At 34.9% G+C, this 18194-nt stretch overlaps 1 protein-coding gene across 1 annotated transcript in view; it reads left to right on the forward strand.

The window, feature by feature from the left end:
* Window positions 1-474: 474 nt before the first annotated feature.
* Window positions 475-18194, forward strand: part of LOC134478921 (uncharacterized) — a 45098-nt gene continuing 27378 nt past the window's right edge. The window contains exons 1-8 of the mRNA XM_087637187.1: window positions 475-630; window positions 2485-2665; window positions 5597-5746; window positions 6959-7000; window positions 7561-7642; window positions 13793-13870; window positions 15470-15533; window positions 17250-17432. Coding sequence (XP_087493313.1) covers window positions 2523-2665; window positions 5597-5746; window positions 6959-7000; window positions 7561-7642; window positions 13793-13870; window positions 15470-15533; window positions 17250-17432 — 742 coding nt within the window. The 5' untranslated portion in view covers window positions 475-630; window positions 2485-2522. The remainder of the gene's footprint in view (window positions 631-2484; window positions 2666-5596; window positions 5747-6958; window positions 7001-7560; window positions 7643-13792; window positions 13871-15469; window positions 15534-17249; window positions 17433-18194) is intronic.

Consider the following 18194-nt stretch of genomic DNA (forward strand, 5'->3'; position numbering starts at 1 on the left):
AATAATTGTGTATCCTCCTCTGTATCCTTCAAAGCTGTCTGGCTTCATAGAATTATGTGAAGGTTTCTGATTCTCTGTCAGTAAATTTAGCACATTCCAATTTACAGTTCCTTGTGATTTTATGTCTCTTCAGCTCTAAGTTCACAGTGTTAATGAAGTCTCCATGCTACCTTTTTCATAAGGAACCTTATGTTGAAAAAAATAAGAATTGACAATCTTCTAGGATTCATATGCATCTCACAATATTACTCTTATCATACACATGTCTATCTACCTATCCATCCATGTATTTGTCTTCTATCTCATCTACAACATACAGCTATGTCTACATCTATATGTATACCTATAGTTGTGACAGTGTTATTCATTACAAACACTCGTGGTTCCACTTGAGTATTCCATGTTTTAAAGCTACAGGGAGAGAAATGGAATGCACATGTCACTCTGCCAGCTGGCATGAGCCTTAGAATATTGACATCACAATGGTTCTTCAGCCTGACAACTACAGAATCCTCAGACTTCAGTTGCTTTCTAGCCACTGCAGTAACCAGTTTGGTGTTTAGCAGCAGGAAGGCGAACGAAAATTTCACATTGTTTGATAAATTCTTCATTGCAGGCTCGTCTGAAAAGGTATGTATTTATATAATTTGATTCTATGATAGACTTATGGTATCAGGAAATGTTCTGTCTTGATCCTTCCAGATCATGTGAAATAACTCTCCACTCAGAGTTGTTTCTTGAAAGGTAATCATTGTAGCAAATTCAATACCAATCTTCAACAGAATCAAAGTTATCACATGGAGAGGGGTATATTTGAGCTACAGAGGAGATTAATTTCTGTAAATTTTTAAAAACTGCACAAATTAGAAGTCAGGATTATTTTATGCTTATTCCCTATGGATTACCCACCATAACAGCAGATAATGTTTTTTTTTGTTTTTTGTTTTTTGTTTTTTTTTTAAGAAACTGGTTAATCTAATCCACAATGTAAGAATTCTCTGGTTTTCAAGAAATTGTTATTTTTTCCAACATGTTTTGTGTTCATTGGATTCTAATTCTCATTATTCAACATTGACTCAGATTACAAATGCACACCTTTCACGGCGTGGTCATTTACTTTCAATAATGTTCATCATGAAACTGTGGTAATACTATGTTTAAAGATATCTTTTCATTATTGCTTGATGTGTGTGATGGCAACCATGGCTGTTCTCTCTTTGACGCTTTGATTCATGTGAGTCTTAAGTCCTTTCTAAATGAAAGCTAGGATATTTCTGTACAAATTCTTTGAAAGATGTAATAAATTTGTGGGATGAATTACAGGCACTTGAGTAACTATATATTTTAAATATCCAAACTGAATGAGCAGGGAAAGTAAAGGAACCATGAAAACAGAAGCCACTCATTTATTAGAGTAACAATTTTATTATGGATAAGAGAGAACAAATGTTCAGAGGCATCTGGAATATTTCAGGATATAGAGAAAAGAAACAGGTTTGATATGACCAAGTCTGAGAAAAAAGGAATACTATCAGAAGAGAAAAATGGAGATAGCTTGGTCAGGAAAATGGAATCACAGAGAGGTGGGAGTTTTCTAGTACATATTAGGAGTTAATATGGTGAGGTAGCAGACGGGATGTTGGAAAAGATCAGAAACCTAGATGGGGATTTTAAATTTATAACTAGTATGTTTACCCACTTCCGGAATAAAGAAGATCAGAATGGGAATTGATATCCTATAAGAACAAGTCAATGGAGAGTCATATGTCCCTTTTGCCACAAGGAAAATATGTACCTTTGTTAGAAAAGACCAATTTCACAAATTTTATGAATGCTTGTTTTCTTTTTCATTTTTGTTATTGTTGTTGTTGTTGTTTGTTTGTTTATTTGTTTGTTACCATCAGGAATCTTTCTTTACTGTATCTTGAGCTGGACCAAGCCTGGCATTTCTGAGTCCCTCCCAGAAGTCTAACTAAATCAATAAGATAACCTGATTATTTTCTTCACATCTACTCTGTTAGCTTACAAAGGTTTAGTTATGGCATTTTCTCAGAGTAACATATCTGATATCTGTCATAACGTATATCTACATTAAGATTCAAAACAGTTTCACATTTTTAATTATACATTAGCAGTGCAATAGCTTAGTTGGATGGTATCACCACAACTTTAGAGTCCACATTAAAGTGTTGCAGCAAATACAGTTTGAGAACGATTTCTCTAGATCCTTCCAATTACACTTCTTCAAACTATTCCCATGACTCTTTGGAAAAGGTTCCCACTTCTGAAAAGATGCTAGTTCTTCAATATGTTCCCAATAGTTTCCTTCATACATAACATATTTTCTGTTACATTTGAAAGCTGTCTATAGCTCAAGAGAATCATGCTTGGAAAATTGAGTCTGTATTTTAACACCATTCTCCCTTTGAATTATAGTATGAATATCGGTCTTAGAACTTATCCACTGAATACTTTTTCTGCTAGGTGGAGCCCTGTATGAAGATAATTCTTTTTTTTTCAACATGGAAATGATTGAGGAGGAAGATGTGGGAGAAAAAAATCAAGCCATGGTTTGCCAAGGAGCCGTGGTTTTCCGAAGAGGATGGAAAAGAAATAAACGATATCTCACACTGCTCAGTGATGTTTTGGTTGTCTCCACTAAACTGTAAGTATACACATCATGCATTCCTTACTATAAGAGGCCACACAATGGAAAGGACTGAATGTACGAAACTATTTAAACTATCTTTTATTGTTGAGATTATAATTACTTCACTACTCTCCTTCATTTTCATCTTCCATGTCCTTTCATATATCCCTCCTTGTTCTCTTTTAAAGTCATGGCTTTGTGTTTTTTATTACTTGTTCTTACACATTATTTTATATGGAAGCTAACTTAAGATACTCATATATAATAGATATGCAGGTATACATATATATGTATAGTTTCTAAGTATTTAAATAAAATCTGTTCACTCAGTATAATACTGGGTGTATTTGTGTTTTCAGGAATGTATATTTGGCATTAGATAAGCAGCCGTGTGAAATTCCTACGGGGGGGGTGGGTTCTCTTACTCTCAATTTTCCTTAGTGGCATTTCCTTCTTTAAATAGAGTTGATGCTTAGTAGACTAAACCTACATATTTCCAATTTTTTGACGCATTCCTTGGGCACATTTAAAAAATGAATTAAGGTACTACTCTGCTCTTGAATCTGGCAAAATGCTAGCAACAAGCTACCAAGCAGACAGTTATGCTAGCACGTGTCCACATTTCTAGCTTTGTTAAAACTAACTTATGGGTATTACAACTCATAATGAGAGACTTGTGAACTATACAGGGACACATTTCTCTAAATAAAATATTAAATCCATGATAAGCAGGAGCCTTCTTGCTTGGTGTTTATAGATAGATTATAGAAGCAAGATGGTTGGTCATAAGGGGCTACCCATGAAAGTCTCCTGACCTCATAGCTTCTAGATTAGCATGAAGAGACAGGAAGCAACTCCTATCCCTGCACTAATCAAGGAAACTGCTGGCACTAAGTCTTGCTTGTTGACTCTGTAGACACTAGAATAAACTGATGTAATTGAATGAAGCTATGTGCATGGTTATATTGCAATTTATGGCCATAGAGGGGTTTTTTGGACCATATCATACCTAATGCCCACTGGTCATGATAATAGCCTTCTTATTATTCTAGAACGTGTGTTGTTGGTGCTGACATCATCAAGTAGATATTTTAAGTGCTTTTCTAATAAGTACATAAAATTATCAGACAGACATCAATAAAATAGTCTATTCCATTTTGGGGGCATCGGGTTAAATTTTCTGATCATCAGTGAATTATTTTCCCAAGAAATCCATTTCACAGATTGTGAGAAAAATAATATATTCAGTTGAGAGTTCTTCTATACATTATAAATACTCCAACTGGGTATATTTTTCTTTCAACCCTGAACAGTCATGTGAGCTCATTCATAGAAAATGGTAGTTAGTGTCTAAAGGAAGCAGGCTAATAGTAAGAGAATGGACTGGCTGACTATCAATCTGTCCATTTTTCTTGTTTTTCTACTCAGCTACATTTCTTTCCACACTGGGAGATCTTTACATTTTATTTTAAAAGATATTAAGCAACTTATGTGAAATGTAAACCAAAACAAACTGATCATTTATTTACCCTATAAGTATAGTTGGTGGAAGGAAGTGAACTTCACTTTGTGTTGTGAGAATAAAGGAAACGGAAATGGTTGGTTTCCTAAGCCAGTTAATATGGTCCCTTCTGTCATGTTGCAATAGTAATTAAAACTATTTTTAGAATCATATTCATATTATAAAAAGGTTATCAAGATTATAAGAAAAGATTATCTATTTCCATTTTCAAGGAAGATTATCTTTTATCAGACCTTGGAATGAGAAATTTTAGGTTCAAGCAATTCTTGGGATTTTTTATTCTTATGTATGCATATATATAATATATATATGTATGTATATGTATATATATGTATATATATGTATATATATACATTCAGATGTGCCCAATGGTGAATTTAAATGTAAATATAACTGTCTCATATTATTGAGACATGTGTATTTATATCGTGAACTAAATCTTACATGATGGCTTGTAATTTGAATATAGCATGCTCATTAGATTATATGAGGAATATTTCTCTGTAGTGTAATTAGTCTTCACATGTTTCCAATATTAAAGGATTATATAAGGATTTTTTGGATCATGGCTTATTCTTGTGATATTATGTCCCTTGAAGTAGAGAGGGAGTCATTTATGTCTTCAGTTATGTAGCCACATATTAGCTCACAAATATTCGAAGGAAAGTTTAATACCTGGGTTTACACAGAAAACACACTAGATTATATTAGGTCCATCACTATAAAAAAAATTAAAAAAAAACATGAATGTGGGAAGGAGACCTGTCAGGGGGTAGAATGGAAAGGAGAAAGTTACAAAAAATCATTAAACAAATTGTATTTGTATGTAGAATTCTGGGAGAGCAAATTACTCATAAAAAGAATGAAAATGAAGGAAATTAATACTTCAAAGAATGTTGTTTCTTAAAAATAAATGTAATAATATCACATGCTTGATAGGAAGACATAATTCTAATTATTTGGCTAAATTATTGTAAAAAAGTATCATCTTTTTGGTTACTTGTGTGATATGTACTTTGTAGGTTTCCTAAAGTAGCTACTGGAATGAGGTAATTGATTTATTTAGTTCAGGGAGATGGACAACAGAAAATGGATTTTTTAAGTCAAACGATATTTTTGTTTTTATTCTAGAAAGATTGTTACATGTAATTAATTAAAATAAAAATGTTGAAATGAACTGAAAAAATAAAAATGTTGAAATAATTTTCTTTGTGTATTATGAGAAAAAACAAAGCAAAATGGTTATTACTTAACTAAATCCAGGTAAGAAATATTGAAATAGGTCACTTTCTAAAAATGAAGCTCTGCTTGAATATAGAAATGAATGTGTGCTCCTTTGCTCTGGGGCAGGAAGAACTGGGTCTTAGCACAACTCCAACTACCATGCAAATTAAACTAACAGAGATATTCAATTCTCTTTCTAGAAATAAGAAGAAGTTTAAAGTAAAGCATGTCATTCCATTGACTTACCTGTGGATTGGAGATGAAACAGACATATTCAGGACAGACAACAGCCCTGCTTCCAAAACCATTTACCTATATTGGCCAATGGGAAATGCTGTTGTCACCTTTCGGTAAGACATTGATTTCTGATCTGTGATCACAAGAGGATAGTTTCAGAAATTGTGGGTTAAACTAATTGTGCATAATTCACTTCCCAGTGAATGAGTACACTCATTCTAAAATTCTTCAATTAAAAAACAATAATCAGGCTATGGCTATTGGTGACCGTTGAAGAATGTGTTTCCAGTAACTTCTTTCACCAAAAACTTTCATCATCCCAAAATGGTTGAAAAACTAGAATCAATTTTATTCTGTCGGTATATAGGAGGACAACTCAATTTTCCCCCATCTATGATGAGCCTAGATTTTCTATACTCTTCACCATATGCATTTCTACATGTAGGTAGGTTCTTTGTTTTGATTTCTTATGTTCATCAAGACTACACCAGATCTCTGGGGTAGGACAGAAGTCTTCTAATAAGAATATTAACAGGACAAGATGTTACTATATCCTATACATTCTTCTCCCCAAAATGATCAGGAAAATTTCAAATTTGCATTCTTATCTTTCCTGAGAAGATGTGCTATGGACATATTGATATTATCTTGAGTGCAGTTGTGAGAATCAAAGGGATTGTGTAGCATATACATTCTGCTCTAGACAAGCATACACCAAAATTCAAATTTCTTTTCTACATGGAAAATTCATGCATACCTCTAATTAGAGCTCTTTTCATTCTTCTTCCCAAACTCTTAGTGTCATTACATAGTTGATTCAAATAACATAAACAAAAGTTTTATGAGAATTCTAAGCTCTGTGAGTTTGCTCTTTACATGGAAAAGCATTTGTCATAGACGCTGAGAGAAGAGATCACCTTTTGTTGTTCTTCGAATATTTTCTACTCCTTTCGTAAAATCTCTAAAGATGATTATTTAATGCTTAGTATTTCACCCTTATCGAATATGAGAATTATTATATTTAGAAATGGTAAAGTGTCATATGAAAGCTTTTCCAGTCCAAAATATTAGGCCCTTAAGAAATGGAGTCATGGGGTTGGGGATTTAGCTCAGTGGTAGAGCGCTTGCCTAGGAAGCGCAAGGCCCTGGGTTCGATCCCCAGCTCCGAAAAAAAGAACCAAAAAAAAAATAAAAATGGAGTCATGTGTAGACTACCAAATACAACTATACCATAATTAATGGCCATAAACTTAAGATATTTTTATGCATAATAACCTTAAAAATCTTACCATTTATCACAACTCTTTTTTTTTTCAATTTTACAGTTCCATGGAAGAGACCATTTGGTGGAACTTCTTTCTACAAAGGTATTTTACTTACGTTCATATTTTAATTCTTGGTGATGTAGGAATGGCAGTATGTGTTTCAGTTTCTGTATGTTTATTTGATAGTCTGTCTCAAAATCAGCTGTTAATTAGATGGTGATGGATAATGCTTTATATTCTCCTGTCCATTGCTTATTTTATTAATTTTGAGGAAGTTCTGCATGTATTATTTCCTCTTTGTATTGGAATAAACAATTCTCTCAAGTCTTAACTTTAAATTTCACTAAGTAGATGTCACTCCACCATGCACATTCAAACCATCTGCTGCTTCCTCCTTTGAGGTCAAGCAGATTTCTGCAATTCTGTTTGTTTCAGACACATCATTTTCAGGACTGGATATCTTACTTAGGTCAATGTGCTATTACCTGACTCTGTCTTAGTTTCTAAAACATTTTTGAGTGTCACCAGTCGAATGAAAAATATTGATGAACTTATTTTCTTGTATGGAAAGCTAAGATGATTCTGAAAAAACATTAAGGGATTAGCTTGAAAAAAGGGACTAATTCATTTTGCTGTATTGTATGCTATTTTTCATTTGACAGATCCATACGAGATGCGAAGAAGCAGAACAAAATAGATTTATCCCTGCAGATATCCACTGAGGACATTGCACACTGTGACACTGTATGTGAATACAAACGAAAACTACTACTCAAAGTTCATGACTAGGAGAAAGACAGTTTGTAAAGTAATGGAAGATGGAGACTTAAGAAGAGCATAGATGGGGAGAGAGGAAGAGGAGGAGAGAGGGAGAGAGAGAGGGAGGGCCTGAGTGAGGGAAAGAGGGAGAGAATTTAAGCAGTATTATGTGGATATTCTGTCTGTATTCCAGGCAGACATAGGACATTCATATGTAATATGGGGAAAACAACATGAAACAAGACTGATTCATGTACTAGAGTCCCGAAAAGAGGAAATAATTTTTGTTAAATCACTGAAAATTGACTCAGATAGTTCCAACAGCTTATAATTCCAAATGAAGTATTATTACTACAATTAAACTGCCCCGTCATGCAGCCTTATTGCTTATATGTAGACTTGTGTGGTGTTTGCATTATTCCTTATTAATCTTAAAATATTAGTGACTAGTAAACCATTCTTGTTATATGAGGTTATCATAAAGATTTACAGTTTCTCTCGATACCTAACTGGTCAGTGATATTTTAGCTCTTTATCTCCATCCTGTGCTCTTTCTCTATGGCCCTTTCTGTGCAGCCTCACAGCTGCACTTGAACACCAGCTACAAAATCATGGCATTTTATCCTCATATTCATTTGAATAATTAGTCATAAGGATTTGTTGCATGTAACTACTGTTCAAAAATCAACCTTATAAATTTAACAGTGGTGTGTGTGTGTGTGTGTGTGCGTGTGTGTGTGTGTGCGTGTGTGTGTGTGTGTGTGTGTGTGTGTGTGTGTGTTCATCTTTGTGTACAGTGTTTAGGATAAAACTAACAACTTCACACATACTATACAGTCTTTCTATGATTGAGTTAAACTTAACTATCTACTGAATAATTGTCTATTTTTTAATGCTTATATTATTGTCTACTTTCCAGTATTGGGTTTAGTGCTGATCAAAAATTTAACTATTATGTAGCATGTAGAGCATTGAAGACATTTCCTACTATAAAGCAGAATAGACTGTGGCTCAGGAATCACCATCACTCTGTCTTTCAAAATTACTAATGGGTATGAAATGGACCTAGAGTCAGTGTTCTTACACATCACTGTGGATACTATGAAAATAATGAAGGCATTTTAGATCACCAAGCAATTTCTTCTTCTTACCAAGACTATGTTATACAAAACAGTAATTAAATATAGTATAAAATAAATTTCGAGTCAGTGTCATAAATCAGGTAATAATCACTAACTTGGCTGACCATTTGTGCCCTCAGGACAGAGAAGAGCAGAAGACCACAGCGTCCCATAGGGAAATGTCCTCTTGCCTCTGCTGTTTAACTTCAGCTGTGGCAAACGCTTAGCATTGTACATGAACAATATTTCATTAGATGTTCAACACTATTGTGACTTAGATCCAATTCCTTTAAAATGAACATTTTTACTAATTTTCTCCCATGACTCTAGTGCTTTAATATTTTATCCTCCCATTATTACTGAATAACTTTGGTGTGGTTCAGAAGATTGGAATACATAATCTTTAGTTTTTATTCATGTTATGATAACTTTTATTTCCTTTTGTACTTTAAGAGATATTATCAGATCATCAAAACATTCTTCTACCTTTCTTTTTTTTTATTATTAACTTGAGTATTTCTTATTTACATTTCGAGTGTTATTCCCTTTCCCGGTTTCCTGGCAAACATCCCCCTAATCCCTCCCCCTCCCCTTCTTTATGGGTGTTCCCCTCCCCATCCTCCCGCCATTGTCGCCCTCCCCCCAACAATCACGTTCACTGGTGGTTCAGTCTTAGAAGGACCCAGGGCTTCCCCTTCCACTGGTGCTCTTACTAGGATATTAATTGCTTCCTATGAGGTCAGAGTCCAGGGTCAGTACATGTATAGTATTTAGGTAGTGGCTTAGTCCCTGGAAGCTCTGGTTGCTTGGCATTGTTGTTCATATGGGGTCTCGAGCCCCTTCAAGCTTTCCAGTTATTTCTCTGATTCCTGTTCTCAGTTCAGTGGTTTGCTGCTGGCATTCGCCTCTGTATTTGCTGTACTCTGGCTCTGTCTCTCAGGAGAGATCTACATCCGGCTCATGTCTGCCTGCACTTCTTTGCTTCATCCACCTTGTAAAATTGGGTGGCTGTATATGTATGGGCCACATGTGGGCCAGGCTCTGAATTGGTGTTCCTTCTGTCTCTGTTTTAATCTTTGCCTCTCTATTCCCTGCCAAGGGTATTCTTGTTCCCCCTTTTAAAGAAGGAGTGACATATTCACAATTTGATCATCTGTCTTGAGTTTCATGTGTTCTACGCATCTAGGCTAATTCAAGCATTTGGGCTAATAGCCACTTATCAATGAGTGCATACCATGTGTGTTTTTCTGTGATTGGGTTACCTCACTCAGGATGATATTTTCCAGTTCCAGCCATTTGCCTACGAATTTCATAAACTCGTTGTTTTTGATAGCTGAGTAATATTCCATTGTGTAGATGTACCACATTTTTTGTATCCATTCCTCTGTTGAAGGGCATCTGGGTTCTTTCCAGCTTCTGGCTATTATAAATAAGGCTGCGATGAACATAGTGGAGCACGTGTCTTTTTTATATGTTGGGGCATCTTTTGGGTAAATGCCCAAGAGAGGTATAGCTAGATCCTCAGGCAGTTCAATGTCCAATTTTCTGAGGAACCTACAGACTGATTATCAGAATGGTTGTACCAGTCTGCAATCCCACCAACAATGGAGGAGTGTGCATCTTTCTCCGCATCCTCACCAGCATTTGCTGTCACCTGAGTTTTTGATCTTAGCCATTCTCACTGGTGTGAGGTGAAATCTCAGGGTTGTTTTGATTTGCATTTCCCTTATGACTAAAGATGTTGAACATTTCTTTATGGGGTTTCTCAGCCACTCGGCATTCCTCAGCTGTGAATTGTTTGTTTAGCTCTGAATCCCATTTTTTAATAGGGTTATTTGTCTCCCTGAGGTCTAACTTCTTGAGTTCTTTGTATATTTTGGATATAAGGCCTCTACCTGTTGTGGGATTGGTAAAGATCTTTTCCCAATCTGTTGGTTGCCATTTTGTCCTAACCACAGTGTCCTTTGCCTTACAGAAGCTTTGCAGTTTAATGAGATCCCATTAGTCGATTCTTGATCTTAGAGCATAAGCCATTGGTGTTTTGTTCAGGAAATTTTTTCCTGTGCCCATATGTTTGAGATGCTGCCCTAGTTTTTCTTCTATTAGTTTGAGTGTATCTGGTTGATGTGGAGTTCCTTGACAAAACGGCAACCAACAGATTTAGAAAACATCTTTACCAATCCAACAACTGATAGAGGGCTTATATCCAAAATATACAAAGAACCCAAGAAGTTAGACCCCAGAGAGACAAATAACCCTAATAAAAAATGGTGTTCAAATCACAGAAAAACACACATGGTATTCACTCCTTGATAAGTGGCTATTAGCCAAAATGCTTGAATTACCCTAGATGCACAGAACACATGAAACTCAAGGAGGATGACCAAAATGCGAATGCTTCACTCCTTCTTTAAATGGGGAACAAGAATACCCTTGGCAGGGAATAGGAAGGCAAAGTTTAGAACAGAGGCAAAAGGAACACCCATTCAGAGCCTGCCCCACATGTGGCCCATACATATACAGCCACCAAACTAAATAAGATGGATGAAGCAAAGAAGTGTAGGCTGACAGGAACAGGATGTAGATCTGTCCAGAGAGACACAGCCAGAATGCAGCAAATACAGAGGCAAATGCCAGCAGCAAACCACTGAGCTCAGAATGGAACTCCTGTTGAAGGAATCTTAGAAAGGACTGAAAGAGCTTGAAGGGGCTCGAGACCCCAAATGAACAACAATGCCAACCAACCAGAGCTTCCAGGGACTAAGCCACTACCCACAGACTATACATGGACTCAATCTGGGCTCCAACCTCATAGAGAGCAATGAATAGCCTAGTTAGAGCACCAGTGGAAGGAGAAGCCCTTGGTCCTGCCAAGGCTGAACCCCCAGTGACTGTGATTGTTGGGGGGAGGGCGGTAATGTGGGGGTGATGGGGATGGGAACACTCATATAGAAGGGAAGGGGTAGGTGTTAGGGGGATTTTGGCCCGGAAACAGGGAAAGGGAATAACAATCGGAATGTAAATAAGAAATACTCAATTTAATAAAGATGAAAAAATAAAAAGTATTCCTTTCATTTCTGTGGTTCATCATGAATCAAGAAATATTTAAACATATATAATAAAACTACCCGTTATATTTTCGGGTTTTTTTTTTTCCTTTTTTTTTTTTTTTCGGAGCTGGGGACTGAGCCCAGGACCTTGCACTTGCTAGGCAAGCATTCTACCACTGAGCCAAACCCCCAACCCCATATTTTCGATTTCATGCTTTAAAACCTTACTGGCAAAAATATTATATTTAAAATCTCTTTGACTTGAAATCTGTTTTATAAACAAAATCACCATTAGGAAGAGATGTACACATCTTTGCAATCATTAATTAGACATTAATATGTTTCTAATGGTCTGAAAACAAAATATTTTACAATAATGGAATTAAAGTCCTATATGAATAGTTACTCTCTTTCTTTTGTGGAATTATTTATAATAAAAGTATGTTAACTTAAAATTGTACAGATGTTTTCAGATATTCAACAAAATATCAGAAGCTTTACTTTAAATGTGCTAAGCTCGCACTGTTTGTGTGTGTGTGTTTGTGTGTGTGTGTGTGTGTCTGTGTGCATGTGTGTATGTGTATCTCTGTTCCTGTGTGTATGTGGTATTTGAATGGTTGTACATATTTCATTGTGCCATGTTTATGTAAAAAGTAAACTTGCAGGTGTTTATTTCCTTCTACTATGTATGATTTCTGAGGGCTGATCTATAATTTCATCCATTGATGATTAAATTTACATTCTGAACAAACCTTAAATTGGTTCCTTTCTAGTTACATTACAACTACAAGATCAGAGTTGTTTTTTTTTCATATTCTAAGATGCTTTTTCATAATGGTTAGCCTCTGCATAGCAAGATGCAAAATCAGTTAGTATAAGTTGTCCTTTTCATAAAATTCTACTAAGCTGATATATAACATTAGGGTCTTGGATGAATCTTCAGAAACACACACACACACACACACACACACACACACACACTCATAATTTTCAAAGTAATAGGTTATGCCTAGCAGTTGATTAATACAAAAAAATTTAAAAAAAAACAATGAATAAAACCTGTGAAAGAGATGGCTTGTTTCAAGGGTGTTGCTATGGTTAGGGAGGGAGCACTTACACTGTGTTTCTTACTGTAGAAAATGTTTCCTAGACACTTAAAATCCTTATCAAAGATATATGATACTATAGAAACTAACTTCATAAAACATATTTGTCTACTCACTGTCTGTTTATGTATTAGATTTCTAGTACATCAGTGGTTTCTTCTCTGATTACTATGCTTTGATTTCATGCTGTATTCTTAGGTCTGGGAGCAGAATCTAAATATGAGAGGCAGTAGAGAGCTAATAGTACAAATATCTTGTTTTTTTCCTGGGATTGTTAAGATATGGAGTCTTGTTTGTAAATAATCATTATGGATTCCTAGATCTATCACCTAAAGGATTTCAGCACTCTATATCTGTATACAATTTTAGTATATAAAAACCCTGATATGATAAGAGGGCTCACCGATTTTGATTATTATAAAAATAATTGTTCTGCTTCTCATACTCATTTCCTTAGAACTGTGCCCTCTAGCCATGGAGTAAGGATCTAATGATGCAAGTCCACTTGGGAGGAAGCAAATGTGTCTTCTCTCTTTTTAAGGGCCCTCATTGACTAACTTCTGCCATAATTAAAGAAAAATCAGGATGCTGAGCTCTAGCACCCATGGTGTCTAAGTCACCGTTTATCATACACAACCTGTGACAGTTATGTTTGATATCTCAGTAATCAAGTATTAATTTTAAGATAAATATGTTAGAGAGAGTGTCTTCCAGACTTATCTTATGGGATGAAAATGTTATATATTACAGGAGTTGTCACAGATTATAAGTTGTAAATAATGATTACATCATAGTAACGTTTTCATCATGAGCTTTAAGGTTATTTTATATCATTTTTTCTCTCTCTACATTCTATAGCCTCTATATGTAAAAGCTACAAACTTTGATACAGTGAATGACATAATGAGCAAGTTACTACCAATGATGAGAAAACATGTAAGTTACTTTCAGTCTACTTTGATTTAAAGTGGAATTTTGCCTTTGAGATTCACATATGTGGAAATGTGTAAATAAAGAAGAAATTTGATCATGATACATTGACAAATAGACCTTACAAATGCATCCATTTTTAATGTGAAGGTATCGAAGACATAGTAATAGTCCTGCGAGTGATATTTTTCTTGAATTCATGTCTACTTTTATGTGAAATGAACTCATACCCCAGTGGTTTGAGGTATATGTTTAGTTTCACTGGATAATAAACATACATTGTAATAAATTGTGATTAATTGTTACATGCTCACACCTAATTTAAAGGAAACCAATGTTGGAGGGAAGAGTTTTTTCATCTTTTCATTTTTTATGAAAATTAGACTATACTCCCTATTTGGGATATAATTCTGTCGTCTTTCCCATTTCTTCTTGTTTTAATTTCTCAGATTGGAGGTGTAAGTGTACATATTCTGGTATTTATTTTTAACTTTAATAAATCTTTAATGAATGTATCTGTTTTTTAATGTCCTTTCTGCATACATATCTGTATATATGTTTGCTTTTCTATTTTGAAATGTGCACGTGTATCTCTGTTTAACTGTGCATGTGTGAGTGTTGTGATGGGTTTGCGTGTACATGTCTATGACTTTCTGTGAGTTTGTAAAATGAGAATCTACACGTTACTCTGTCTCTCTGTCTCTATGCCCCTCTACCTCTCCCTTCCTCCCGCTCTCTCTCACACTTTTTCTCTTTCTGTTTCATTATCACCTCTCTGTGTATGTTGGGGTGTGGATGGGTAGTTGGTGGTGTGTCTGCTTGTGTGTTTTTAGTGTCTAGTTTAATAATTAAAAACTTTATGGGACAATGTCATTGGTTTTAAATAAGAGTCTACAAGAAAATACAATTAATAATTCTAGTTAGAGCCACTCCTGGAGGGTGCTCAATATTTCCACATAATGTTCTAATTAGATGGTTGTTTCAAATGGATCCACCACACTGTGTGCAGTAAATATATTCCAGAACTTCTTTTCAGCATTGGGTCTATTTTCCAGGATAGACACATATCCTTAATCTCCACAGACAGGACATCTCTCATTGAAAGCCAAAAGCGGTTTTCACTTGTAAGCACACTCAAAGACTCTCTGTTTTTGACTATTTTGTTCACTGTTGTTGAAGTTATCATATCTTTCAAATGATACTTTGCTAAACTTATCATAGTCACCATGAGTATGTGCATCTGTGAGCACTAGGTTTTATGCTCATGTTTAGTTGAAGTTCAATATTCCTCACCCACTATGCACAGATGTAAGAAATTACATAATAATATTTGTCTTGGTTAGTGGTAATGGCTGAATGCAACTTCTTATTTTATTGTGGATCAGTAGATCAAGGCTCCATCAAAGAGGAAAGGCAAGTACCCAAAGGTTTTCTCCTGAAATCAGTCCTGTTTTCTCAATCCTCTGTTCAGAAGACATATCATTAATAGTGCTCTAAATAGTTTCCCTGTTAGAGAGCTAGATATGATAAGTAAAGGAAATTGCTAGACTCTTCAAGACTCTGGTGTCAGCTTATTTGTGATGGTTGGTTCTTTTTGCCTTCCAGAACATTGAAGATTTTCAACTGTGGTTCTGTCCTCGCCCTGGGGAAACTCCAAGAGCACTCCAAGGTAATAACAGGGTAATCTAAAGAGGGACTAGCTGAGTTTGGTGTATTCCCAATGTTTTCATTACTTTGTCTTATACTTAAACACTAAAGCAAAATGACTTAAACATGATGTCATTCATTTAAATCATAATTAATAACTAATATGATCTTCAGACACAAGATAACATCTCATAAGCAACGGTCTGAGAATGACAGGAATTTTTCTGTGCTTTTCTATTTGAAAAAACAGAGTTTTCCTGAAAAGGCAAAAAAAAAAAAAACAAAGCTTTAGGCATCTTGTTTCTGGAGAAAACAATTTAAAAAATCATTTGGTGATCAATACAGAATATCCTCTTGGCTAGAGAGATATCTCAAGAATTTCCATCACTCACATGGTAGCTCACAACCATCTATAACTCCAGTTTCAGGGAATCTAATTCCCACATCTGACCTGCACAATCACCAAGTGCAACATAGTAAACAGGCATTTATGTGAGCAAAAGTCTTACACACAGAAACAAGTTTAAATCTAAAATGTAATATCTTCAGTTTTTTCTCTTTATTCCAAATTATATAGATTTTTTGTAATGAATTTTATGAATCTAGCCATTTCTCTGAATCCATGTTAAATATTCAGTTCACATCTCATATGACAAGTAATTCTGTTACTGAATGTTACAGATCATATTCTGATTTCTGGAGACAACCTGACTTACTCACAGGTACTTGGTGTGTTGCCTTCTTTTATTTCAACACTAGATTATTGCCAAATGAATAATGATAATAGAATTATCAGAAAAGTTTGTATAAGAATTAAAAATCTGAGATCACCAAGTGTGCTTGCAAAGCTGGTCTTTTCAAAGGTAACTGTGTGAAGCTCTAACACATAGAGTTGATGTTCCTACAGGTGACTTAAATCTCTGAAGGTTTAGGAGCATGATCTCCCATTAAGGCCAGATTTTCCAGTTTTGTAAAGTATAGTCTTTTGTTGTAAAACCTGATGATTTTTTTAATTTCCTCAATTTCTGTTTTGTCTCCCTTTTCATTTCTGATTTTGTTAATATGCATACTATTTCTGAGAGTTTTTGTCAGTTTCAATTTATGCGTGTTGTTGACTTTCTCAAAGAACAAGATCTTGGTTTTATGGATTCTATTTATAATTGATTTCAGACCTGATATTCTTCCTGCTGTTTGCTTCTCTTTGGTTGGTTTTCTCCTTTTTCATCTAGACTTTTCATTGTTCTTTTTTGTTGCTAGTATAGGATATCAAATATTTTTGTGAAGACATTTAGTGCTCATATTTTATGTATGCAGTGTGAAATATTTAAATTGCTTACTATAAAGTTAGACAAGTGAAGTAGGATTCTAATGATGTAAAATGTTTATTGATATTAACACTCCAACAGCCATGTCTTCAAACGGTTAGAACAGAATATAGCCAAAATCCTTCTAATACATTGCACCATTAGGTCTATATTCTCTAAACAAAGTCGCAAACGGAAATTTTTCTTCTCATTGTTTTTAGAGTTCTCAGCTAACTTAATTCTACTATCTGAATAGGGTTCTAATGTTCTCATGTGTACAGTCTTCATTATCCCAAAGAAGAAAAAGGAAGAGGAGGAGGAGTAGGAGGAGAAATATGAAGAGTAGAAATATAGCAAAGCATTCGAAATTGGATCAGAAGATTTGCCCATATTCAGTTACATTAGTTACAATTCATGTTCTTTTTTTCTCATAGGAAATGAGTATCCACATGACATTATAATGATAAATATTCAAAAGAACTTCAGTTCACGGGACTTAAGGCATTTTACATCTTTCCCTTCCCTACCTGGGCTGATCATGAAATATCTAAACTCTGATGCACAAGGGCAATTCATCTTAAGGCCCAGAAACACAGCCAGAAGCCAACAGCAAAAAAGTGAGTCCACCGTCTTTTTAAGGTGGCTTTTCTTAGTTCCCATTTTAATTTGTCATAAAATATCGCAGCATACTATCATTTCATTGCTTGGGAGAGGGGCACTGTAATAAACAACAACAACAACAACAACAAAAGCTAAAAAATATGTTCCAGGTCCATATGAAGAGAACTCTAAATTCTGATGTGAAGACTAGGCTTGGTTATAGGGAGAACTTTTCATTTATTCCAGACAGATATTCACCATAAATTGGTTTCCCAAGCACTGTGTGCACACATTTTTGTCCCATTAGAATTGCAGCCCTAAGTCATGGATCCTGATAAATTGCCCCTCAAGTGTTTGTATGATTAGAGCACAAAGTGACTTACGAACTACATTTTGACAAACTATTGCAATGAAAGCTACATAGAAAAAGTAGACTTATGGGATTGAAGATAATCTGTTGCAGACTTCAATACAAATTAACTTAAGCTTATAGCCAAGTCTCTAATCTCATTTAAAATTATATAAACATATCCTTTATACCTATATCTAGAGTCGAAATGTTCCTAAAATTGAAAGACTGGGCATTTTTAATTTGTTAAAAATATTTTGCAAAGGATAGAATACTTTTATACTTTCTCCTTACTCTCTTTTCTTGGAAACCTCCCACTTACGCACTTGATTTCTTTTAAATTTTGTCTTTTTTCATAATTATTAAATTTACATTTGAAATGTTGTTCCCTTCCTGGTCCCCACCTAAGAATAACCAACTTCATCCCTCT

Source organism: Rattus norvegicus, chromosome 2 (assembly GCF_021556685.1).
Source record: "Rattus norvegicus strain SHRSP/BbbUtx chromosome 2, alternate assembly SHRSP_T2T, whole genome shotgun sequence".
In the NCBI taxonomy this organism is placed as follows: domain Eukaryota; kingdom Metazoa; phylum Chordata; class Mammalia; order Rodentia; family Muridae; genus Rattus; species Rattus norvegicus.